Here is a 26,156-nt window from a genome sequence, read left to right as displayed (position 1 = left end):
CCTGCTCTCCCCCATTGCTCGTGCCCTCCCCCCCCCCACCTGGTCTCAAGCGGCAAATGACGCCGCCGGGTCATGTGACGTCACGTGACCCGGCTGCGTCATCCACGTTGCCATGGCAATGCATCGTCAAATGACGCAACGGGTGACGTGACATCATGTCACGTGACCCGCGGTATCATTTGACGCTGCATCGTCTGGTGATGTCGCCCAAAGCCGTCTGAGTCAAGGTAAGGGAACTTACAGAGGCTTCACGCGGTCCCCCAGCATTTAATTTAAATAGTTTGGGGAAGAGCTTCGGCCCTCTGTAAGCGCTGCGCACCCCTGCCGTAGAAGACGAAGGTGTGCCAGATTTTCATTGGTGACTTGTTTTCTGTGCTTTGGGATCAGTATCGGAGGTGTTGTCCAGTAGCGTCTGTATAATTTCTTGTCCTTAGAAGACTTTATACACCTGTGTGCAGCTCCTCGTACTCAGAACAAAGACTGCGTTACATGGCAGAATGCTGTCCATTCATTGCAAATGGCAACTTAATAATTTAAAGAGGCAATTCAAGCAGCTTAAAAAATAAAATGTTTTAATATATGCAGCCGTTGATTACCTTTTATTGAAACTAATTACTTAAACTGCCGATCAATTGATTCTCCCGTTATCGATCAGCAAAATCCTGCTTCCCAGGGTTCACTAAATGGCCGCCTTTCAGTTTTAAATCAATCCTTTAGTCAGTGTAACTCAGCAGCTACAATTTTTTCTTACATAACTACGGTAACATTATCTATTGTTACAGTTTGCAGCTGAAACTGCTGGGAATATTGGCAACACTTTATCCTAAACAGGAAAGTGTTACAAAGATCTGGCACTGCTGGGGAGGTGGGCTAAAACCTGCTATAGAAATCAAAGGATGCTCAGTGTATTAAAACTCATTAAAAATGGCATTGAGTTGAATTTAAAAATAAAAAAGCTAGTAAGTATTATCTAATACTACAGAACGGAGTAATTAAAACCTCACACATGTAGGGTATTACTTGGATTGCTCCTTTAAGTTCTGGGAAGAAAGAAGACGGCCCTCCAGTGGTCACGGCAGAGGTTATTTTAGTCGTGCAATAGTACGAGGATCACCATTTCGCCCCTAGTGTGTACCTTTTGTCAGGATGGAGGATGATAAAGGTCCACACTGGGACCGTTGATCCTCGTACTATTGCACTAAAGACCATTTTCTGCCAAGACCACTGGAGGGCCGTGTTATTTCTTCCCAGGATTTGCTAAACCCGAGCTCACTGGGGCTGTGTGGGCACCCGTGCCACCTCTTCCCCATAACTGTGAGTGCCCCTGTCTTCTCCCTTTACCTTTAGTTTAAGAACATATAATACCAATATACCTTTCTATGACCATTCCGCCGTGGGGCAAATCAATCTTTTTTCCTCACTCCAATTCTCTGCCTTATCATCGCTTGAAGACGTAATATTGCTTTAATAAAACTAGTGTAAACATTAGAAGAAGCTCCCAACCACTTGCAACGTGTGCAGTAGCGAAACGGCAGAAATAATACATGTGTGGATTATGGATCTTATGGCATGGAAGATAGGGGGGTGGCAATAGGGTGCTTTAGAGATTGGGGTTTCTATGATATGCAGTACTTCTATTGAAAAGCAGGATTTTAAATCAAGCTTTGGAAGCTGATGGAAAATGAGCGTGATAAAGAATGATGGGAAGAGACCCATGAGTGAGAGAGGTGGTAAAAATGCCCCATGTGGGGTTCCAAGAGAGCGCAAGGGGTGTCATATCTGGGAATTGTGGAGTGTACAGCATTGAAGAGAAGGATCATTTTGTATTTAATGGAAAGCCATAAGAATAATTTATGGAAGGGAGAGGAAGATGCTAGGTTGCATCAGTAAGAAGTCAAGATAGCTAGTTAAATATTTTAGTAGTCAAGACAGGAAAGCATGAGTGTGTTTGTTTTAGTGCGGGTTGTAACAGTGTTGCTTACAAACGATCTTCTTTTAGTAAAAGCCCAAGTGTAACAAGTGAAGGCAGGAGAGAGGTGGAATGTAGTTGGGACTGGATAGGTTATCGCACTATTGATTGTTGTAGAAAGAATGGAGACTACAAAGCCTTGGTTAGGTGGGCGGATGTGGAGCTAGATCTATGTCCTCTTAAACGTAATGTCTGAGGGACGTGTAGGATGAGATGGGACGTGTAGGGTGAGATGGGACGTGTGTAGGGTGAGATGGGACGTGTGTAGGGTGAGGTGGGACGTGTGTAGGGTGAGGTGGGACGTGTGTAGGGTGAGGTGGGACGTGTGTAGGGTGAGGTGGGACGTGTGTAGGGTGAGGTGGGACGTGTGTAGGGTGAGGTGGGACGTGTGTAGGGTGAGGTGGGACGTGTGTAGGGCGAGGTGGGGCGTGTGTAGGGCGAGGTGGGGCGTGTGTAGGGCGAGGTGGGGCGTGTGTAGGGCGAGGTGGGGCGTGTGTAGGGCGAGGTGGGGCGTGTGTAGGGCGAGGTGGGGCGTGTGTAGGGCGAGGTGGGGCGTGTGTAGGGCGAGGTGGGGCGTGTGTAGGGCGAGGTGGGGCGTGTGTAGGGCGAGGTGGGGCGTGTGTAGGGCGAGGTGGGGCGTGTGTAGGGCGAGGTGGGGCGTGTGTAGGGCGAGGTGGGGCGTGTGTAGGCGGAGGTGGGGCGTGTGTAGGCTGAGATGGGACGTGTAGGGTGAGATTGCTCGAGGTTCTGACGAGAAGAAATAAACGGACTATTCACCCTCTCTAGAAAATGCAGACTTTAGTGTTTCTGGCCACCTGGAGGGGGAGGCAGGCGCTGGATTCACGTGACCCCATACTTAGCAGTTGAGGAATGTAATACTCCCCTTTAATTCAGGCTCTTATGTGGGTCTAGATTTTAAACCTTCTCTGGATTGTGCTATCCTGTCGTTATTTCAGAAATAAGTGCCCTGCCCGCCTCATTTTTCAATCCCTGACTCTCTCCCCATTTCTTATACTTTTCTAGGTATTCTCAATCCAAAGAATCCTAAGGAGCCGGCTAAAAGTTTTAGCTTTGACTACTCTTACTGGTCTCACACCTCGGTAAGTGTCCCTTGGAGTGGTGTTTGGTGTTTGATACCGCTATAATAAAACAGGCACCATAAAATGTATTTGATCTGTAAGCGTGTCTTAGGCGGTCGTCTTTGTTGATAACGCCAAGTCCCCAGATTCACAAAAGGGAGCTAACCTTTAGCACAACTTTTTATTCCCATTCATATGAAGGGGGGTACAAGTGGGCTAGATCTTAGGCCCAGATCTACAAAACGGTGCAACTACATTTTCACATAAATGGGCTGGCCCAATTGGAGGTCAGTAATTACATTTTAATTCCTTGTGCATCAGATGCTATTAAATTGCAGGGAGGTATTATTACCTTATAGTAACCAAGAGCGTACAAATGACATTGCTATGCTTTAAAATGTAACCGGCGCCACACTTGCATTCTCTAGTTTCTTTCTTCAGTCATACCCGTCACACATCGATGTGTATTTTAACCCTCCCTACTGCGTGTGATACCAGTGTTGTTTTTGCACTGTATTTCTTGCAGCAAGACGACCCTTGCTTTGCATCCCAGAACCGCGTGTACAATGACATTGGGAAAGAGATGCTTCAGCACGCCTTTGAGGGCTACAACGTCTGCATCTTTGCTTACGGGCAGACTGGCTCTGGCAAGTCGTACACCATGATGGGCAAACAGGAGGAGACCCAGGCTGGCATCATACCTCAGGTACTGCTCTTCGCTCCCATGCCATCTGTTGGGTGTGAAGAAGCAATGAGAGGGCGTTGTGGGAACACGGCATTATGTGAACATACACAGTGACGTGGCTGCAGGTCTCTTACTGCTGTGACCTTTATTTCTCCCTCTTTCTGTGTTCCCTATCAGCTCTGTGAGGATCTGTTTGAGAAAATCAATGACAACAACGAAGATGATGTTTCCTTCTCTGTGGAGGTGAGATTTTATATCTACTAATGTCAGTCTGGCTCTGTATAGTGCGGTCAGTTGGACAGCTGCATCCAAGCGTAATGTAGATGTTGTAGCACGCCATGGTCCAGGTGAGAAGGGAAGCTGTGTCTTTGAAGCGGCCATTTTGCAGAATAATTTGCACTTGTGACAAGAATATAGCAGTTACTTTGGGCTCCCGCATTTGTCAATGTTAGCAGTAAATGGTGCTGTAAAGGGGCAGGTCATCTGATGATACTATACCACAATAATATAGTACCTTGAGGCTAAATAAAACTCCACTGGTATTTTAGTTGTGATTATAGATGGACTCTAAATCTGGGTAAGTGAAATAGACCGCTATCACCTTGAATAATTTGAACAATGTAATTTGTAAATGACAGGTGCTGTAAGGGTAGTAAGTATAATAGTATCGGTGGTGATCAAAGTGTTTGATCAAAAAAGAAACCCTTCTAGGTAGCAATCTTTTGTCATGTATGTAGTGTCATGTTTCATGGACTTAATTGGTCCAACAGTTAGATACTGTATGTCTGAGTAGTGCCCAGATTCACAGGGGAAATCAAAAATAATAAAATTTTATTAAATCTACATAGATATTAAAAACACATATACATTATTAAAAATCCCTATTGCGTGGAATGGTGATACTGTTTTTGTCATAAGTCCAAAGGTATATTACCGTATGTAAAACAAAACAAATATCTTGACTTTCTGAATCACAGCTTTCAATACGGTCTCTTGACCAAAACCACTGGGTATCGCAGGTGTGTACATATGTATCAATCACAGCATGATCACTCGGAGGTGAAGCATAATCTATATATGTACTGCAGGGTTAATGCAAGGAGTATATATAGGTAAAGTGTGGGACAGATGGTACATCAAATCAGGAAAGTAACCATACAGATATATATTCAAGTTGATGTCATATTATACAGCTAGTGCATATATATCAGAGGAAAGGTTGTATATATATCTCTCCTATACTCAGTTTGTGCAATGAGCCCTCAGGTTCTCCCAACAAAGACAGAGCTGTGTATTATTGTTCAATGGATTGAAACGGTATCATGCAGTTGAATACACGCGGTTGGAGGGTACTCCGTGGTCATGAGGTAAGGTAATATAATTCACTATAGTGATCCTCAATACCCATAGATATAGCTCCTGTACGGTGCCAGAGAGTATTTGCTCTAATGTGGTTAATATATTTTAACCCGTGTTGGCCAGGTTACACTGTAACCGGCATCAGCAGCAGGCTTGTATCAACCTATGCAGCACACACGATAGCCAGCTCCCTCGTATGACGAGGCCAACACAGGTTAAAATATATTAACCACATTAGAGCAAATACTCTCTGGCACCGTACAGGAGCTATATCTATGGGTATTGAGGATCACTATAGTGAATTATATTACCTTACCTCATGACCACGGAGTACCCTCCAACCGCGTGTATTCAACTGCATGATACCGTTTCAATCCATTGAACAATAATACACAGCTCTGTCTTTGTTGGGAGAACCTGAGGGCTCATTGCACAAACGGAGTATAGGAGAGATATATATACAACCTTTCCTCTGATATATATGCACTAGCTGTATAATATGACATCAACTTGAATATATATCTGTATGGTTACTTTCCTGATTTGATGTACCATCTGTCCCACACTTTACCTATATATACTCCTTGCATTAACCCTGCAGTACATATATAGATTATGCTTCACCTCCGAGTGATCATGCTGTGATTGATACATATGTACACACCTGCGATACCCAGTGGTTTTGGTCAAGAGACCGTATTGAAAGCTGTGATTCAGAAAGTCAAGATATTTGTTTTGTTTTACATACGGTAATATACCTTTGGACTTATGACAAAAACAGTATCACCATTCCACGCAATAGGGATTTTTAATAATGTATATGTGTTTTTAATATCTATGTAGATTTAATAAAATTTTATTATTTTTGATTTCCCCTGTGAATCTGGGCACTACTCAGACATACAGTATCTAACTGTTGGACCAATTAAGTCCATGAAACATGACACTACATACATGACAAGAGATTGCTACCTAGAAGGGTTTCTTTTTTGATCAAACACTTTGATCACCACCGATACTACTCTAAATCTGGGGCAATTTTTCCGTAGCAAAAGAAAATGTTGCTAGATGCATTGAGATGAAATGAACCGTTCAGTAATATAATATGGTGTCCAAGCCGCTTGTGCAGAGTCTTCTTTGCATGGAGCCCAGGTGACTGCAAGTTGTAGAGAGAGTAGCAGGAGATGTAAATGTAGTTTTAGGATTTGATTTGAGGGAGTACTGATGTTGGTGAAACATTAAACGTAGCAAAGCAGCCAAATTTAATTATATATACAGTACATTGGGGGTTTTTTATATACGTGATTTGAACCAGGGGTTACCCCAGAGGCTAAACGACACTCTCTTTATAGCTCTGCATCTGCTTAGTTCCCAAGATACTTACGTTTAGATACTGATGCTAATACTGAAAGTTCAATCAGTCGTCCAGTAGGAAGCCTCAGCTTTTTTATGATATCTATTGTATCTGCCATCACAGTCTCCACGGGTAATGCATTCCACATTTTAACTGCCGTTACTGTAAAGAACCCAGTTCTTGATTGTAGCTACAGTGTAGTGTATATGTTCTCTGGGTTGTAGGACTGCACAGAAGTATAGCTTTCTGCAGTGCATTGCCAAGCCCTCTGGCATTGATTAAGCTAAGGCAGGGGTTCGCTAAGTTTTGGCGCTGCACACCCCCTGTGTGACAGCCCCAGCGCTCGCGCCCCCCCTGCTCTGTGACCGGGTCATGTGACGTCACATCACCCTGCAGCGTCTTTTGACACGCGTTACCATGGCGACGTGTACGGCAATGATGCCGTGTTGCCATGGCAACGCGCACAGTAGACTACAGAACCCCGGTAAGTTGAGGTCGCAGAGGCCTCGCACGGACCCCAGGTGTTTAACTTAAATGACTCGGGGGAGGAGCGCATGGCCGTTGCAACCTCCCTGCCCCCCAACCAAATCCACGCCCCCCACCCCCAGTTTGCACACCCCTGAGCTAAGGAATAAGATACCTTCTCATTTCCTCCTAAAATTAAAGTGCATAATTTATATTATCCTTTTGAAAGTTTGATGTCAGATTTCCGCTCTGTGTGCTGAGAGCCATGCTCTGTGAGAAGAACATGTAATTAAATGGGCATTTTATGAAAACATCTTCTTTTATAGTCTGGAAGGGTATTGGTTTTATGTGACTAAATTAGTAGATTATTAGCGGTCATACTGGCTCTGCACTTCTTTAACCCAGGCAGTGCTGAAAAGCTGTGTAATACAGCAGGCATAAGCTCATAGGGGTCCATGTCAAAATGGATTTGAGAAGCAAAAGGCGATACTGTGCTCATTTGCATGTCATTACCCAGAATCCCTAGCTGCAGAGGAAGCACTGTATGCTAAGAGATAATTGGGAAAAGCAGAGTTGCAAAACTGTCTGAGACGTGAATGTGTTCACAAGTTATATTTTTATTTACTGTACATTTCACAATGTATGAAACAATTGGTACATCGGACCTCACCTTCCAGCAGTTGAGTGGTTAATGTGGACATCTCTCTCCCTTTGAGTTGGTTACTTCTAGGATGATGTTTTCCTTCTTTTCCTCACCCATCATACCTTCTTCTCAAAGGTCAGTTACATGGAAATTTACTGTGAGAGAGTCAGGGACCTGCTGAACCCCAAAAACAAAGGAAAACCTGCGTGTGCGGGAGCACCCCTGCTCGGCCCCTATGTGGAAGACCTGTCCAAACTGGCAGTCACCTCCTATACCGATATCGCTGACCTGATGGATGCAGGCAACAAGGCCAGGTGAGGCACTGTGCAAGAAGTCACTGACAGATCTCTTTTGGGGGGGCTAAGGCTGAGTCCCCGCTGCCGCTGAGTGCACTCATGCTTGAGAGCAGTGACGTCGCCAAATATCCAAGCATGAGCGCTCTGCTGTCCTGCAATCATTTGAGAGCAGGAGCGGGGGGCGTGGCTGTTAAGGGAGGGGGCGTGTAATTGGTTGGATCGGGGGGGGGGGGTGTGTCTGGGCTTTCCCCCCCTCACCTCCCTCTCTGGCAAATCTCCACGCTGATTGGTTGCAGAACGGTCATGTGACCATTCTCAGCGCTTGAAAAATTCCAAGTCTTTCCAAGCGCTGAGCTTTGGAGAGAGTACGGGCACGAGCGTGGCCGCATTGATTGGATGTAATTGTACTGAGCTCGCCAAGCGGTAGCGTGGCCGCAGCCTAAGGGAGCCAGAGCTGAGCTCTGATCTGCTCTGGACTTAGATCAGCACAGGGCAAGAAGTGTGGAACTGGGTCTAAAACTATTGCAGGATACCAGCCATGAACTCCAACGATCAGCTGAAGTTACAGCTCGACACAAGTCTCCTCATCTAACGTGTTGGGCAATAACAAAACAATTCTCACGACAACGATATTAAGAAATGTGTAGCGATAACAATATTTATCACAATACATATACAATCAATATGAAAAAATACTTTTATTTTATTTTATTTAAATGAACATTTAAAAAGATGAATCATTTGGAAGGTGTTTAGTTTCATCATTTCACGTTTGTACCTTTTTGTTGTTATATTTTAAAATGATATAATACGTCTTTACTTCCGCCTGTCACTGAGGAAGGGGGGGGGGGGCGAAGCAATCAGGGAAAGAAGCTATAATTGAGGGGTGGTGAGTAAAGGGCGGATTTTGGGATTCCTTTTACATGGCAGATCTGCCCTCTATGAGACTGTCCTGTCTTATCCTGCATGTCACTCTGTAAAATGTCAATGACTCCCAAAGGGCGAGCTTAACGGTAGTATCGGAATGATAAAAATAAAAAAAAATAACAATCTTAATACAGCTCAACCCCGTTACAACGGCGAATCCGCTTATAACGCGCTGCACGCGTGGCTCCCAATGTTCGTATTTATGAATACTTCACAACACGATTATTGGTGTCTTAAATACTTTATTGTACAGTGCATACAACATTATTTCTAACGCGATCCGCTTATGCCATGTGATTTATTGGACCCCAAGCACAGCGTTATAAGGGCGGTTGAGCTGTATTGACGTATTTTATTATTGTCCCAATATTACTATCTCATCAGTTTATAGCCCAACTGTATGAAGGCAATTATCAATCAATAGGGGCCATTGAAAAGTATTTGCATTAACAACTGTTAATGGTTATTGCAGTTCAGAGAGTCATTTTCTCCACTGCTATGTGCCTCTTTCAGTCCTTTTTACCCAGAATCACGGTTATTATTTAACTTTAATGAGTGCGCTTATGGCGTACCTGGCACAAATACTCATTATCTTGCTGATGATTGAGGTGACAGCTGCAACAGAGCAGTGGGCCCCGACCAAAACAAAATTGTATCCCTGTTCACTCCAATTTCTGTCAGTTGGGGGGCGGTGACTGTCGTGTGATCGCTGCACATGACAGGAAATGCCATAGGTTCGGTGGCACTCTGCCGGCACTGAAAAGGTTAACACCGCTTATTTATTACATTCCGGTAAAGCATTTCCCATAATGTCCTACAATACATCGCAGGCAACACTCACCTTAAAAGGGGTAACCAGTGCTAGTGGCCTGGAACACATTGCCTTGTACCAGTTTTCCTGAGAAATGCATGAATAGAGTATTATTTATTTTTAATCTGGACTGGCATGTTCTCCATACAGAATTAGGATGTCATTTCCATCTTTATTTTAGGACGGTGGCTGCCACAAACATGAATGAGACCAGCAGCCGCTCCCATGCCGTCTTCACCATCGTCTTTACTCAAAAGAAACTTGATGTGGATACCAACCTCTCAACAGAGAAGGTGAATACAGTTTGCGACGCAGCTGGTCGTGGTACTCGACCCAGCATATTTTCCATTGCGGGGGGACACGGAAGCATTGGGGGGGGACACGGAACCATTGGGAGGGGGGACACGGAACCATTGCGGAGGACACGGAACCATTGCGGAGGACACGGAACCATTGCGGGGGGACACGGAACCATTGGGGGGGGACACGGAACCATTGGGGGGGGCACGGAACCATTGGGGGGGGGGACACGGAACCATTGGGGGGGGGGACACGGAACCATTGGCGGGGGGGGACACGGAACCATTGGGGGGGGGGCACGGAACCATTGGGGGGGGGGCACGGAACCATTGGGGGGGACACGGAACCATTGGGGGGGGACACGGAACCATTGGGGGGGGGGACACGGAACCATTGGGGGGGGGACACGGAACCATTGGGGGGGGACACGGAACCATTGGGGGGGGACACGGAACCATTGGGGGGGGACACGGAACCATTGGGGGGGGACACGGAGCCATTGGGGGGGGGACACGGAACCATTGGGGGGGGACACGGAACCTTTGCGGGGGGACACGGAACCTTTGCGGGGGGACACGGAACCTTTGCGGGGGGACACGGAACCTTTGCGGGGGGACACGGAACCATTGCGGGGGGACACGGAACCATTGCGGGGGGACACGGAACCATTGCGGGGGGACACAAAATACTGCTATCCTTTTTCCTGACACTTATAAAAAAATCAAATTGGAGAATATATAGAGGTCCAAAATATTTACAAATCTTAAAATTGCATGCAATATATTTCTAAAGAACCTGTCCCTCCTAGGTTCAAAATAAACTAAGAACCGTGCCCTGTTCAAAATGGTTAACTATTTTTTTTTTTAAACCACATTTTTATTCATATATACAGTGGTTTGCAGAAGTATTCATCACCTACCAATAATGTCACATTTTGTTGAATAATATATACAGGCATACCCCGCATTAACGTACGCAATGGGACCGGAGCATGTATGTAAAGCGAAAATGTACTTAAAGTGAAGCACTACCTTTTTCCCACTTATCGATGCATGTACTGTACTGCAATCGTCATATACGTGCATAACTGATGTAAATAACGCATTTGTAACAGGCTCTATAGTCTCCCCGCTGGCGCACAGCTTCGGTACAGGTAGGGAGCCGGTAATGCTGTTCAGGGCGTGCTGACAGGCGCATGCGCGAGCTGCCGTTTGCCTATTGGGCGACATGTCCTTACTCGCGAGTGTACTTAAAGTGAGTGTCCTTAAACCGGGGTATGCCTGTAATGTAAGATCCTGCTTTGTTGCTGCCACACACTTGCCCGCCTCCTTACAATAACTCTGTGCCCGTCCCCAGGTCAGTAAGATTAGCCTGGTAGACTTGGCTGGGAGCGAGCGAGCCGATTCCACAGGAGCAAAGGGAACTCGGCTAAAGGTGAGTCCTTCATTATTGGTTCTTTCTCGCATTGCATTGTGTTGATGGCACATACAGTCATCCAACGCCTTGTGTTACAATGTGCAGCTTGCGTTGAGGGCAATGAAAATGGCATTGCAGTCACTTCTAATCATTAACGTTACGGGAGAAGCCCTCCACCCTTACTACATCACTATTGTTGGGTGTAGTGAGTTCATATGTGAATCCAGCGGGCTCATTCATTCTTCTTCACGCTCAAATGATCGTGTTTTCTGTGTAGTGAAACTGGATTTAAATGACATAAGGTAATATATAGCGCATTTAGACGTTTTGTTTAGGTGTTGGGTGTTGTGGAAGAAGGTCAATGGCAGGGGTGGCCAACTACAGTCCTCAAGGGCCACCAACAGGTCGGGTATTAAGGATATCCCTGCTTCAGCACAGGTGGCTGTTATTAATTGAGCCACCTGTGCTGAAGCAGGGATATCCTTAATACCTGACCTGTTGGTGGCCCTTGATGACTGGAGTTGGCCACCCCTGATCTATGGCATTTAAGAGGTGTAATTAGTTATCTTAGGTCTTGCACATCATTGCCTTGCAATGTATCGCAGAAATTAACCGTCAACATCTAAATGGAGATTCAAGGATAACTTTTCAGGTGTCATAGTTGAGAATTGGATTGAAATCTGCTGTTCCCCTCCAAAAGATATTTGGCATCTATGATGTATTAAGGTCTCTAGCGCTTGAGTGAACACAACCCTTGTAGAAATCAAACTCTGACAAATACCAATGTGCCTTTACTAGTATATCTTTACCTAATGTAGGTGATTTAACAGCACGATGAGCTAGTCCTCAGGTTACAGGCTAATGCTTTATCTATTTGCAGGAAGGAGCCAATATCAACAAGTCCCTGACCACCCTTGGCAAAGTCATCTCCGCACTCGCAGAGGTGGTGAGTCCCCTGCTGCGTGTTTAGGAAACACCTGCACATTGCAGGCAGGAGCGTGATCAATTAAGCACTCAGCACTGGCGGGCTGACAGCTGCAAACAGTGGGGAACATTTCTGCAATGTTTCCTGTTCCCTTCCCTCTCTGCCCTGTAACTAAAGTATTTAAAGCACCCGATCCCTCCTCCCTTCTAATACAAAGAAGTGTCGGAATAAAATCACTGTCCTATTTTGATTTCTGAGATTTGACTCCTAAATCAAAGGGTTTGATGGCTACCACTAACTTTGTTCTGTACAGAGTGGTTCTGAATGACATTTGGAGCTGATCTGACACCTGGTTTTGGAAAACCTTAAAGAATAAAAGCATATTTTTTACTATTTCTTTCAAAAGAAAATATTGCCTTAATGTTGTATTGTAGCGTTCTGAAGGCCCTTTGCCCTTAGTTTCTGCAGCGTAATAAAATACAATCTAAGCAGTGATAAATATTACATGATCTGATCTCTTACCATCCTTTTAGGACCTTGGAACCTTTAACATTTTGTGTGTGTGTGTGTACAGAATACTAATGCATTTTAAATTGATATTTGTCTTGTTTAGTATTTCATGAATATGAATTATTAATACTAGAACAGTCCCCTTTGTTCCTCCTCTTCAGTGCAGGAACAGGCAGCAAAATTACCCCCCCCCCCCACCAAGCCCCCGTTTCTCTCCTTCAGTGGTGCTGAGAAGTTTGTAACATTCTGTGTGTCTGCTCCCTTCCCTTTCTTTCTCCCATGCTGCCATATCAGGATAATTGCCCCAGCAAGGTAGGGTTTGCACAGCGATGGATGTGTACATTTGTATGGCAAATGCACGTTCAGACATCAGTAGAAACCTATTTATCCCCACTTTATTCCGTTAAGGTCGGGTAAGGTCTGGCTGTGTGCCCGCATTTACATACAATCACATTTCCGACAGTTTGTGCCGTACTGTACAATGAGCACGGACCTTAAAAAGATACGCCAGCAAGGAACCCGCGCCACAGCAGCTGCTGCTTCAGCCACAAAGCCATTCTTTCTTTCCTGAATATGTGAGCCTGGGCTGAAAAGATCTGGCAATGACCTGCAAGTTAATGTTATCACTGTCCCAGAAAGCCTGTCTGGCCATGGAGGGATCCAGGGTAGGAAGGGAGCGATGGCATCAGGAACACCCAGAACGAGAAAAGTAAAAAATAATAGTGCAACAAGTTAACTAAAAAGTGGTCAGCAATGGGAAACTTGGCTCTAATAGATGGCCTACTTACAACAAGTAAGGTAAAAAACAGCAAGTGGTAAGAGATGGTTCTTGGGGACTCCAACTCGCAGTGACAGGTAGATGTAACAGCAGCACACAACAGCAAACACTGGTAATGGGCTAGATGGTATGTTCGTGAAGATTTCAACTCGCAGTCAGATACATGCAGTCGAATTCATGCAAAAACAGGGAGAAACCATAGTGTTGACCAGAAAAAACACCAAACTTTATGAGTAAAAGCACATAGAACATGTACTCACAATGTAACATAGGATCGGGTTCACGTAATGTTTTACTTGAGGCAGTTGGTCGGTACTCGAGAAGTAGTAACTCCAGTCCCCTCAGTATCCCTCCACGAGGGTGCCCCCTCGTCCGGTCGCGGGTGGAGAGCGTCTGACGTCACATCCGGGCCTTGGACTGACGACTTCCGGCTGGAGCGGATGGGAGAAGGGACGGTGGGATCGCAGTGCCGACACTGTGCCTTCGGAGATGGAACAGCTATCCAGACTGTGGTTCAGCTGTGCTGCTACTCGGCTCAACGCGTTTCGCTGTATGCAACAGCTTGCTCCTGAGAACATACCATCTAGCCCATTACCAGTGTTTGCTGTTGTGTGCTGCTGTTACATCTAGCTGTCACTGCGAGTTGGAGTCCCCAAGAACCATCTCTTACCACTTGCTGTTTTTTACCTTACTTGTTGTAAGTAGGCCATCTATTAGAGCCAAGTTTCCCATTGCTGACCACTTTTTAGTTAACTTGTTGCACTATTATTTTTTACTTTTCTCGTTCTGGGTGTTCCTGATGCCATCGCTCCCTTCCTACCCTGGATCCTAACTACTTGTAAGGGAATCAGTACATATTCCCTGTGAAGGTTGAGAATATTTTAGCTACACCTTATAATTCTATTATTATTTTTTCACATTATAATTGCTGTTTTAGCGCCGTTCCAAGTCACTGGGTTCTACATGGCCATGGAGGGAGGCAAAATATTAGACTCCAGGCTAGGGTGGCCAACTACTGTCTGCAAGGGCCACCAACAGGGCAGGTTTTTAGGATGTCCCTGCTTCAGCACAGGTGGCTGTCATTTTGATTGAGCCACCGGTGCTGAAGCAGGGATATCCTAAAAACCTGCCCTGTTGGTGACCCATGAGGACAGACGTTGGCCACCCCTGCTCTAGGTCGCGACATTCTTTATATGGGAAAAGGTGTTTGTGTTCGTGTGTTTGTTCGTGTGTGTGTTCGTGTGTGTGTGTTCGTGTTACCTTTTCCCCAGATAACACTTTGGTTTTTATTTTTCAGAGCAAAAAGAAGAAAAAGACGGACTTCATTCCCTACCGAGATTCCGTACTGACGTGGCTTCTTCGTGAGAACTTGGGTACAGAACGCCTTTTGTACGGTTATAGTTGCAAGACCCCCAACGTATGAAGGAGTGGCTTATTCTGGTCTTCTGTTTCAGGTGGCAATTCTAGGACTGCGATGGTTGCAGCTCTGAGTCCAGCTGACATAAACTATGATGAGACTTTGAGCACCCTAAGGTGAAGAACTGCAGCTTGAATCATTTCTTCTTAACACACAGAACCTGGCTTATTTTGTTTCATGTTCTTTTTACAGTGAGAAACATTATACAGAAAGATCACTTGTGAAGCTAAGCAATCTTACACCATGTAAGGTTGTGCGTGCAGACACAAGTACAGATAGGGTGCCCAGACTATAATATAGTCCACATGGTCACAGTGCTATCTGTGCGGTCGCACCGAGCCCTGCACTTGCAGAGGCCCCGCGTTCTCCCCCATAACATTTAGACCGATGATGGTGGGGGGTGAGGGGGTTGCACTTTTCCTCTAGGCTTCAGCATTTCCTCATCTCCGGCATCTTCTCCTGGTGACTACGCGACATGACATCATAGTACTTGAAGACATCGCAACGTACCTGGAGGAGAAGAAATAAGCGGCCCCGCACTCTCCCCTGGCACTAATCCCAGCCAAACTCCCAGCCGGCCCTGCAGGGTCATATTAAACTAAAGCGAACTGTCTAACTATGTCTCTGGTTCAGCGCCATTTCTCCCGGTGCAGCTGTGCAAGATGCAGAGTTTGGAGGATAAGATTGGTTCCTCCAGAGAAATGAGTCTTGGGCATTTGTCTATTTGCAGGTACGCAGACCGTGCAAAGCAGATCAAGTGCAATGCCATTATAAACGAGGACCCCAACAACAAACTGGTGCGGGAACTGAAAGATGAAGTAACGCGACTGAAAGAGCTGCTGCGTGCGCAGGGCTTGGGGGATATCTTTGACAGTAAGTAGTGGCTCATGGAACTGAGAGTGGTGGAGTACGTGTGGTGCAGAGTGGTGTGTGTGTGTGTGTGGTGCAGAGTGGTGTGTGTGTGTGGTGCAGAGTGGTGTGTGTGTGTGGGTGTGGTGCAGAGTGGTGGTGTGTGTGTGGTGCGCAGAGTGGTGTGTGTGTGTGTGTGTGTGTGTGTGTGTGTGTGGTGCAGAGTGGTGTGTGTGTGTGTGTGTGTGGTGCAGAGTGGTGTGTGTGTGGTGCAGAGAGTGCTGTGTGGGGCAGAGGGTGGTATGGGTACGCGGGGGACAGGGTGGTATGGATGCACGGGGGGCAGACCCTGCTTGCTGGTACAGCCAGGACAGGCTCCTGCTGTCTAATGTCCGACAGGTTTTCTATGTTTGTTTATGCAACCTGAATCATCATATATTGTCTTTCCTAATTGGCTTTCTTTATTCACAACTACTTGTGTTTCCAATCTTTATTTAACCTACAATTCTTCTATTTATTTTTTTAATTTGCAAAGGACCTTCAGTGCCCAAATAAATTACCAGCAGCACTTCATATTTCTCTCCGTTTCTAATTTTAGCTATAACTTTACCTGGTCTTGTTACTTAATCCATTTTTTTGTACTGTCCAAAAAGTTTCAGATTTGCGATCTGTCATGTCAACATCCTCGTTTAAAAAAAACAAAAAAAAAAAACACTTATCGAAGCAGCAATTCACAAACCCCCACATTTTGTGTACAGATTGGGAATGTGGGTACCCCTGCGCTGAAGCAGGCTTTTTTCAGGTTCCCCCAGTTCCTGAGATACTTACCTGTGAAGTTACAGAGTTTAAATCTCCCTACTTAGGGAAACAAAATAGCTTCCAAACCTCAGGATATCATTGCTTGTGGTTTCCTATCGGCCAGCTGCTTAAATCACCTTAAAACCTGGAAGTAATACCGGTAATGTCACAGGTCAGTATCTTGAGTAGACCCCCCCGAATTCAGAGACCCCCCCAGTTCATACTCTGTATAGGTTGGGTTGTCGGTTAGAGGGAGCAGCTGCTTTAAACCAGTAAAACTTCAAAAATAAATTTCACATCCGGGCCCTAAAGCAGCGGTGGCCAACTCCAGTCCTCAAGGGCCACCACCTCACTGAGCCACTGATTGATCCACCTGTGCTGAAGCAGGGATAGCCTTAAACCCTGACCTGGTGGTGGCCCTTGAGGACTGGAGTTGGCCACCGCTGCTTTAAAGATTAGAGGCCTATCAACAGTAGTACGTGTTTACCCATTTTGACCCACCCTCCTCCCATCTTGTGTTTTCCTTCCCGCCTTCGTCCAGTTGATACAATTGGAGACAATTATCCAGGAATCAAATGTGTGTATGACATTAATCCTTCCTTTCTTCCGCTTTGCCTTCAGCCTACTGATCAGCTTGTTTCTGAAGTGTGCATGTCAGCAGAGGCTGCATGGAAATCCCAGACACAATGGTGGAGCGAGGGTGGTGGATGTATTGGAATCTAGTGGAAACCAGACAGATGCCATTATGGGTCATCTGGTTTTTAACCTACAATATGTTCTCTTGCCTGCCCCGTGTGGTTGGTCGATGGAGATGTCACACTGACCCATTTCACAGCTACTTGCTTGGATCCATTTAAATTTCTAGTTCATGTGTTGTCAAACATGTGGTTTACATTACAATACCGCAACCACTCGCGGTCCGCATGTCCCTTGCTTGATATGTATGGCAAGGATCTGTCTGAGATTTCCTGGCATTAGTTCAACAGGAATGGGGGGCTGCTTTGGTGCTTTGAGCTGGGATTTTCACTGCCTTTTTGCTTGGAACAATCGCAGCACCGCAGGAGCAGCATTTGCATGTTCGGCTTAAGAGCCGTGGTGGGGTCATGGCAGAAAAGGCAGGGTGGCAATATTAAAGCGGCAGTGTCGCCTACCTAGACCCTGTAAGATCCGTAGGCAACACTGTAACCATGGTTTAATAAGTAGCATGGCTGCTTTAAGATCTTGAGTGCACTCCGCTCTAATAGGTAATACAGCTACTCCGCTCACTTTACCCTCCGATCGCTCTGGTTTCCGCCTGTTCTCACGCTAGTTTACACACGTTTGCTGCTGAATGGCCTGATTTTGCTTTCTGTTTGATGTCCTCTCAGCAGCAGAAGGATTAGCTAAAAGTGACACTGAGGTTTGCTCTGCTTGCAGAGAAACCACGAGATATACCAATGTAGTGTCGGGGGGTTGTTATCTCTTCCGCTGGCGCGTTACGGTGGGATACGTTATGATATTCTGTGTTATAGCGCCATTCACATTCAGTAGATAAAACAAACCTTGCTCCATTTGCTGCAAGAAGGGTGGGTAACCCCTTAACTGCTGGACAGGACTCCCATCTCCGAGGTTGATCCGTACACGTAGATGTCAGCTTGTACAGGAAATAGTGGGAACCCACGTTTTTTAAATGAATGCAATTCACTATTCATCCCCAATCTGATCTGTTCTTCTACCACTCCCATCTCTGCTGCTCTTCCTCACGTGTTCCTTTCCCGTGCTAGTGCTTTTTGAGCTGCCATATAGAAGTATGTGATGTTGGTGCGAGCTTTCTGTCCTGTCTCTCACCGCTCTTTCCTTCCCTGTCTTTTTGTCCTCTTCCCCTTGTCTCCCTGGCTTCCCTCTTTTCTCCTGTCTCCAGCTCTCCCTTCTGTGGCGTGCCTCGCTCTCTCCGACGTGAACGATAACCAGAACCTAAAGAATAAATACTTGCTAGCCAATGAGAACCAACGCCCTGGCCATTTCTCCACAGCGTCCATGGGTTCCCTGGCGTCTTCCCCATCCTCCTGTTCCCTCAATAGTCAGGTGGGGTTGACGTCTGTGACTAGCATCCAGGAGAGAATCATGTCGACGCCCGGTGGGGAGGAGGCCATCGAGCGCCTTAAGGTAAGTGAGGCTTCTTTAGGAAGGAGTACGTTCAGCACACTATCACACACCTTGTCCTTTTTTACATGTGACACCCATGGAGCAAGCAGCTGATTTCCATCTCCTCCTTGTCCCCCCGAGTTACTTCTAGATCAGGGCTGGCCAACTCCAGTCTTCAAGGGCCACCAAGATGTTATGTGTTCAGGATATCCCAGCTTCAGCACAGGAGGCTATGTCATTGACTGAGCCACTGATTGAGCAAACTGTGCTGAAGAAGGGATATCCTGAACACCTAACCTGTTGGTGGCCCTTGAGGATTGGAGTTGCCCACCCATATGTAGAATAAAATTAACTATTTCATAAAAATACAGCATCCTTTGTATTATCATACTGTAGCAATCAAGTAGCTCTGTATGTTATGGATTGTGCATCTTCGATATTACGGCCTAGATCCACAAAAGGGTGCTAAGCATTAGCATGGCTTTGCTCTCATTCAAATGAATGGGAGTAAATGTGTGCTAAACCAGGGGTGCTCAACTCCAGTCCTCAATAGCCCCAACAGGTCAGGTTTTCAGGAACTCGCAGCTCCAGCAGAGGTGGCCCAATCAGAGGCTCTTTCAAAGACTGATCCTCTGAGCCATCTGTGCTGCAGCCGGGACTGATTGAGCCGCCTGTGCTGAAGAGGGATTGATTGTGCCTTCTGTGCTGAAGCAAGGACTGATTGAGCCGCTGTGCTGAAGCTGGGATATCCTTAAAACCTGAGCTGTTGGTGCCCCTTGAGGACTGGTGTTGGCTGCCCCACTTCTGGATATGCTTAGAGTAACTGCTAGTACTACTATCCGGTTAGAACAGGGGACAGAACAGTGGTTCCATTTAATTTACACATGTAGTCTGATTTCTGGGTGTTTGTGCCTCTGCCAATTCTTCTTTTTGCGTGTATCCTCACGCTCTTTCTTTGTATCTGTTTTATGAATATTATATGTAGCTATGAAGCAGGTGGTATGCATCTTCTCAAGGTCATTTAGCAAATCTTCTCCGGGCTCTGTGATTGAGGTGTTTCCTGCTCTGTAGGGCTTTACAGCTACTGTGTGTAGAAACATGAGTTTCTCATCAGATTCACAGGCTTCACCTTGCGCCGTCACCGCGGCAGAATAGTAGAGTAGGCGATTCCTCATTGCGCTGGGAGACAGTAATCCGTTGTCATTGCTTTGGTAGTAATGTGGTACAGGTTTTTGTTTGCGGTTTGTATTTTAATGATGTTATTCAGAGGAGAGGTTATCTGGAGAGGGTGTAGATGGCAGTAAGATCTCCATGGTAGCAAAAGCAGGAAAGAGGATGCTCTGACCTAACCTCCCCTCTCTCCCCCCCCCTGCCCCCCATCTCACACACACCCCCCTCCCCCAGTGGAACAGGACAGAGCCTTTCCATTCTTTAAGTCTAAACAGTTCTTCTATTGTATGCGGCCTATAAGCTGCTCTGGGTCCTGCACATTACATTCGTATGCAAGAGACAAAGAAAGACCTCTTCTTGCTCATTAGTTTTCCTATTCATACAGCTCTGATCACACCACTGCAGTGCCTGAAGTAAAAACAAGCATTGCTAAGAGGTTCTGAAGCTTGTTAGGATGGAGATGCAATCAAGTACCTTATTGCTTTTGTAACTCCATAAAACATTGTAAACCTGTTTTAAAGTGTTGCATACAATGCCCCTCCAACACTGAGGACACCCAACAGGTTGCTACATATGTCTAACTTGCAATAAAGTGGAAGTACATTTGCCGCCTCTATCACATTCTCTTCTGCGTTTACAATGTAGCTAAAACCTGTTGTGTTTTACTCCGTGATTTTGCATTCACCCTTTCCTCTGTCCCTATACGGCTAAAACTCTAACGCAGGCCCTCATTCTCTCCTGTCTCGACTATGGGAACCTTCTGCTTTCCGGCCCTCCGGCTTCTCACCGGTCTCCCTAAGGCCCCGCTGCCTCAGACCACGCGCCCGCACTGCAGACAGGCGGCGCGTGGAGAGGCACTTGACCGCTATATGCGGTCTGTAGGGAGCGGGAGCTGGGGGGGGGGGGCGTGGTTTGAGCAGAGGGCTCTCCGTGCTGTCCCCCCCTCCCCTGTCGGTCATCCGTCCCGTCCCCACACACACACACACACATACACACACACATACATACATACATACACATATACACACACGCACTCCCACCCCCCCCCCCTCCTACCTTTTGGTGGTGGGGGAAGCTGCCTCTAACTCCAGACCCGGCGCTGATTGGCTCACCAGCGCGACGCGTCACCGCTCGGGATCGCAATTCTCTTGCATCCCCTAGTGGCTGACGCGTCACAGCACGTAGTGAGCCGTGCAGCGAGGGGGGCCTGGGACCGGCTTGGGAGGATACCCCTGCTGGTGAGTAACGTGTGCGCGCCGCTGGACGCAGCGGAACCAAAGGCTACGGCCTCCCGGCGCTCTCCCCCTCCAGCCGAGCGATCTGATAAATTTCAAATCACTCGCGACCCAGGGGGCGCCACGGCCATGACGTCACGCGGCTGGTTCACCCTCATTGGCTGAACCGCCGCCGTTATGTGGCCATTGCTGCGCCGCGCCAAAATTCTTGTCTTTTGGCAAAGGCGGTCACGCATCGCACATCGTGCAGTCGCACTCAGGCAGGTACTGGAGCCCATAGGGGGCCGTACCTTGTGTGCACTGCGCACGTCGTCATGCGCGCAGCCACAGGGGACGAAGCCTTACAATCTATCCTAAACGCTGCTGCTAGAATCTCTTTACTCTCTCCTAAATCTGTCTCCTGAAATCCCTCTCCTGGCTTCCTATTAAATCCCGTATTACACATAAAATGGTCCTCCTCACTTTTAAGGCTATACACTCCTACTCCTCCTTACATCTCAGCCCTAGTTTCTCTCTATACACTGTCCTGACTCTTGCGTTCTGCTAAGGATGTCTTCTCTCTGCCCACTTTGTATATAAAGCCCTCTCCCGCCTTAAACCTTTCTCACTGACTGCCCCACACCTCTGGAATGCCCTTCCCCTTAATACCCGACTAGCACCCTCTCTATCCACCTTTAAGACCTATCTTAAAACACACCTCTTTAATGAAGCATATGGTTAGCAGCTCCGTGGCTGATAATATACACCTCATACATCGACCGTGGCAGACATTTTTACCAGAACACTTTCCTACTATCTCTCCACGTTCTTCCTACTTACCACTCAGATGATAAACTCTTCTGGGCAGGGACTCCCTTTTCCTAATGTTACTTTTATGACCCTGGCCCTTATTCCCACTCCCCCTATGTGTTATATTATTATAACGTGTGTTACTGCTGGGAAGCGCTATGTACATGGATGGCGCTATGTAAATAAAGGTATACTTACGTACAAGTACTCCGCTATGTGATGTCCATTTTTAATGATTAAAGATAAGAATATTGTTAATGGCTTTGTTCTTTTCAATCCACACACCTAATCGTGTAAAGGACCACATCATTAACATGCAATACACAAAGTACTCTGCTTTTTGTACCTAACGGAAGAAAGGAGGACTTCGCAGTTACACGGCTGCAGTGGTTAGGGCCGAGTTATAACACACTTTGTAGAAATGTCAAAGTGAGATCCCCCCCCCAAATATTTATGCATTGAATATATCTTCAGAGCACAGGGATCAAGACGTGGTCATTACTTTTGTGGTTTGTTTCACAATATAAATACAATGTGGTATTTGCAGCTGCTGTTACTCTGGTGTGGGTAGTGTCTAAATCAGTTGACTGCATCAATGTACAAATTGACAATTTGTCACTTTTTTGCTTTTGGTCCATTTTAACATGGACCCCTATAAGCTTATGACTGCCGTATTACACAGCCTAAGTTTAAAAAAAAAGTGCAAAGTCCGTAAACCTACTCACAGACAGCTTTCTTTTTACCTTTTTGGTCTCATCAGTGTGATTGGCTTTGCAGTGTGAAGCTCGTACGTGGGTATAACCAGACACAAAATACGTTTAAAAAGGGACAAAAACCCTCCACCGTACAGTGTACAGCAAATAAAAATACCACGTATGTCACTTCACATGTCTGACAGGTCTGCCACCCTGCTTTTCCCCATTATCTCTTAGCATACAGTGCTTCCACTGCAGCCAGTCATAGCCATTCAATGGGGGTAACGAGGATGCTACTAAATGCCTCAATACGGATGTGTTCTTCAATTGAGAGATCGTGTTTTGGTGCACAGTGATTAGTGCAGTCAAGGGCAGTGTGAGAGTTCATCAATATATGATAGTGCACTATAGGCAAACCGTGCACACGAGGGAAGGTGTGTGCTGGAGGGAAACCGACATGTCCAGTATAGTGCACAGTTTTCTCACAGTAGCCAGTTGAGGGCTGGTGGTGACCGTGTGTTTTCAGTCTTTGGAGATGGGCCGCAGTGTCTGCACTGACCGACCTTATTATTATTTTTACACCTCCAGGAATCTGAGAAGATTATTGCTGAGCTTAATGAGACCTGGGAAGAGAAACTACGAAAAACAGAGGCCATCCGCATGGAGAGGTGAGGGCTGTGCAGCTGGTCAAGGCCCCAAACGCTCGCTCACAAACTACCTCCACAGACCTAAAAACATGTCACGGCAAACATGGGAACCTGCCAAAACATAAATAGTTGTCAAAATGATACCTTTCTAGGTTTGTTTAATTGCACAAATATTAATGATCGTTCTTGGACATAATGTATAGTCATGAATGCTTTGCACGTTTAAAAGCATGCAATTTTTTTTTTTTTTAATTGCATTTTATTTCTCCATCTCCTAGCATACAGTCCTTCCACTGCAGCAAGGGATTCTGGGATCCTATTACTTAAAATCCATTTTGACATGGACTCCTATAAGCTTATGCATTACAGTTTTTCAGCACAGCCTGGGTTAAAGTGCATAGCCAGTAACCCTACTCTCAGACAGCTGTTTCGACCTTTTGGGTGTCGTCAGCGAGAGGCTGGTTGTACTGGCTTTGCAATATGAAGCTGGGATAGGTTTCAACCACACATGGGTAAAATAAATAAATGACACACACGTGTACACGTAAAGACACACACACGGGCAAGAACCCTCTCTACGTGAGCGTACTAATGCATTAATTGTGAAAAACCTTCCAGCACAGAGCTTGTAATCTGACCTGCACTAATTGACCTCAAGCAAGATCATTGCAATCTGACGAGCTTGGTTTCATGTAGATCATATTTATACTGTGGTCCCTTTTCCCAGGGAGGCTTTGCTTGCCGAGATGGGAGTCGCTATTCGAGAGGACGGTGGAACCTTGGGTGTCTTCTCACCAAAAAAGGTACGTGGCCTGACCAGAGCTTCAACGTGGTTTAAACCAGGAGTTCTCAACTCGAGTCCTCAAGCCCCCCAACAGGTCAGGTTTTCCGGATATTAATCCTGCTTCAGCACACGTGGCTCAATCAGTCCCTGCTGTCTCAACGGAGCCTCTGATTGAGTCCCCTGTGCTGAAGCTGGGATATCCTGGAAACCTGACCTGTCGGGGGGGGGGGGGGGGGCGGGGGATGGCTTGAGATCCAGGTGGAGACAATGTAATTTAACCAGATCGTCCCATTCTTTCAGTGGTTCAGAGTACAGCCTCTACTGAAAACATGTGGATGTGTCTGCTACGCACGTCTTGTCTATAGCATATAACTTGCAGTGCTGTCCTGGCCCCTTACTAATCAATGATTATTCAATGATGATGAACTGATGATGACACTGGTCGGTGCAAGGCCTGCGTATTGCATCGTTCCCATTCCTGGAGAGTGGCCTTGTTCCCATGTCCCTTACCACACACCGTTTGTGCCGGTGCATTCTCTTGAACCTTTCTCTAGCTTCTTCTCCACACCTTTATTTCTGTCCAATTCCACGTTGTACATTGTTTCCTCGCTCTCTCCTGCGGCTGCATCCTCCTTCAGATGCCCTCCATGCGGTTTGATGACTATTTTGATGCATTTTCCACAGATCAGGTCTGTTTTGAGGCTGAATTCATGAGCCAAGTCTGTCACCCATTCACTGCTAATGATTTCTGATGGCATAAAGAGCAGTGAAAGGGTTAAGAAGCTTTGTGAAACTTGCTTTTATACAATGATGTGCTCGCATGTAGTGACCCGCTACCTCCGTGGCTCATGAAGTTATCCTCCTTTTTGTGTCTCTTAGCTGCATTTCTTTAGGTGTGCTAACCCAGTGATGCTCAACTCCAGTCCTCAAGTCCCCATACCCCCAACAGGTCAGGTGTTCAGGCTTTCCCTGCTTCAGTAAGGAAAAGACGGATCCAACGCTCTACGGTTTTCTTAATGAAGCTCACTTATTGTGCCACACAACGTTTCGACCAATAGGTCTTTCTCAAGTGACACTTTAGAAAGACCTATTGGTCGAAACGTTGTGTGGCACAATAAGTGAGCTTCATTAAGAAAACCGTAGAGCGTTGGATCCGTCTTTTCCTTAGTATTGCCCTGGAATATACCTGACGGGGTACTCCTTGAACCAGCAGCACCGACCGGTAAAACTGTATGTATTTTTTTCATTGTTGAGTGCAGCATACCCTTTTATTTTCCCTTTTTCAGCACAGGGGGCTCAATCGAGCCTCTGATTGCGCCATCTGTGCTGAAGCTGGGATATCCTGAAAACATGACCTGTTGGAGGGGGGGAGGAGGCTTGAGGACAGGTGTTGAGTACCCCTGTGCTAACCCACACAACAGCATATAGATCGGTACCTGTAGGAGTGAAGGTTACTAGATCCTTAACGTCTAGCTGCCTGGGAAAAAATATAGAGATATGCAAAATGAGCCCCTGTGCTGTGTATTTTATGCTGCGTAGTTTTAGGAATATATTACACTATTTCCCATTGCATACCAACTGCTGCTGCCTCCTCCCCGCAGTACCAAACAACTGTCCTTTATTGAATAATAATAATAATTAAGATAAATCAATGACATGCATCTTAAGTACATATTGTAACATTCTTTACTCTGTATTTGCCGTGGTCTGTACATTTTTATTTGTACCTTTTTGGCTTCTCTTTCATACATTTCCTTTTTTACTGCCAAAGTGCCTATAAAACCTTATGTAAAAATATATTTATTGCAAGCGCTTCAAAGGGAGGGAGAATTTAATTTTGTCTATCAACATAAGCACAATTACAGATTCCATTAAAGATTCTGTAAAACAATGAATTGATCTTCAATATTATCAAATATTACTCTCTCTTAATTTTAAAGTATGAATTTTAGCACAGATTAGTCCTTTCCCACAACCACACTTGTATTGTCTTGATCACTAAGGGCTTAAAGGAGGAATCCAAGCAATGTCCTTAAAAAAAAAAAAAAAAAAAAACAGTTTTGTAGTATTAAATAATACTTACTGCATTTTCCCCCCAACTCTTAATTCCATTTTAATGACTTTTAATATC

General features: G+C 45.9%; 1 protein-coding gene across 28 annotated transcripts in view; it reads left to right on the top strand.

Annotated features, from left to right (window-relative positions):
* KIF1B (kinesin family member 1B) overlaps positions 1-26,156 on the top strand; it is a 160,332-nt gene that overhangs the window by 61,558 nt on the left and 72,618 nt on the right. For 8 of the 28 annotated variants that reach the window (XM_075603520.1, XM_075603519.1, XM_075603531.1 and 5 more), the window contains exons 3-18: positions 2,993-3,069; positions 3,575-3,754; positions 3,911-3,976; positions 7,690-7,868; positions 9,770-9,881; positions 11,245-11,322; positions 12,185-12,250; positions 13,034-13,051; positions 14,815-14,890; positions 14,972-15,050; positions 15,665-15,807; positions 17,123-17,158; positions 18,482-18,726; positions 23,183-23,262; positions 23,969-24,044; positions 24,664-24,714. In XM_075603520.1, coding sequence (XP_075459635.1) covers positions 2,993-3,069; positions 3,575-3,754; positions 3,911-3,976; positions 7,690-7,868; positions 9,770-9,881; positions 11,245-11,322; positions 12,185-12,250; positions 13,034-13,051; positions 14,815-14,890; positions 14,972-15,050; positions 15,665-15,807; positions 17,123-17,158; positions 18,482-18,726; positions 23,183-23,262; positions 23,969-24,044; positions 24,664-24,714 — 1,562 coding nt within the window. The remainder of the gene's footprint in view (positions 1-2,992; positions 3,070-3,574; positions 3,755-3,910; positions 3,977-7,689; positions 7,869-9,769; positions 9,882-11,244; positions 11,323-12,184; positions 12,251-13,033; positions 13,052-14,814; positions 14,891-14,971; positions 15,051-15,664; positions 15,808-17,122; positions 17,159-18,481; positions 18,727-23,182; positions 23,263-23,968; positions 24,045-24,663; positions 24,715-26,156) is intronic. The other 20 variants (XM_075603541.1, XM_075603532.1, XM_075603547.1 and 17 more) reach the window with 8 other exon arrangements.

The sequence above is a fragment of the Ascaphus truei genome, chromosome 6 (genome assembly GCF_040206685.1).
Source record: "Ascaphus truei isolate aAscTru1 chromosome 6, aAscTru1.hap1, whole genome shotgun sequence".
NCBI classification, from domain to species: domain Eukaryota; kingdom Metazoa; phylum Chordata; class Amphibia; order Anura; family Ascaphidae; genus Ascaphus; species Ascaphus truei.
This window is presented reverse-complemented; position numbering and strand designations above follow the sequence as displayed.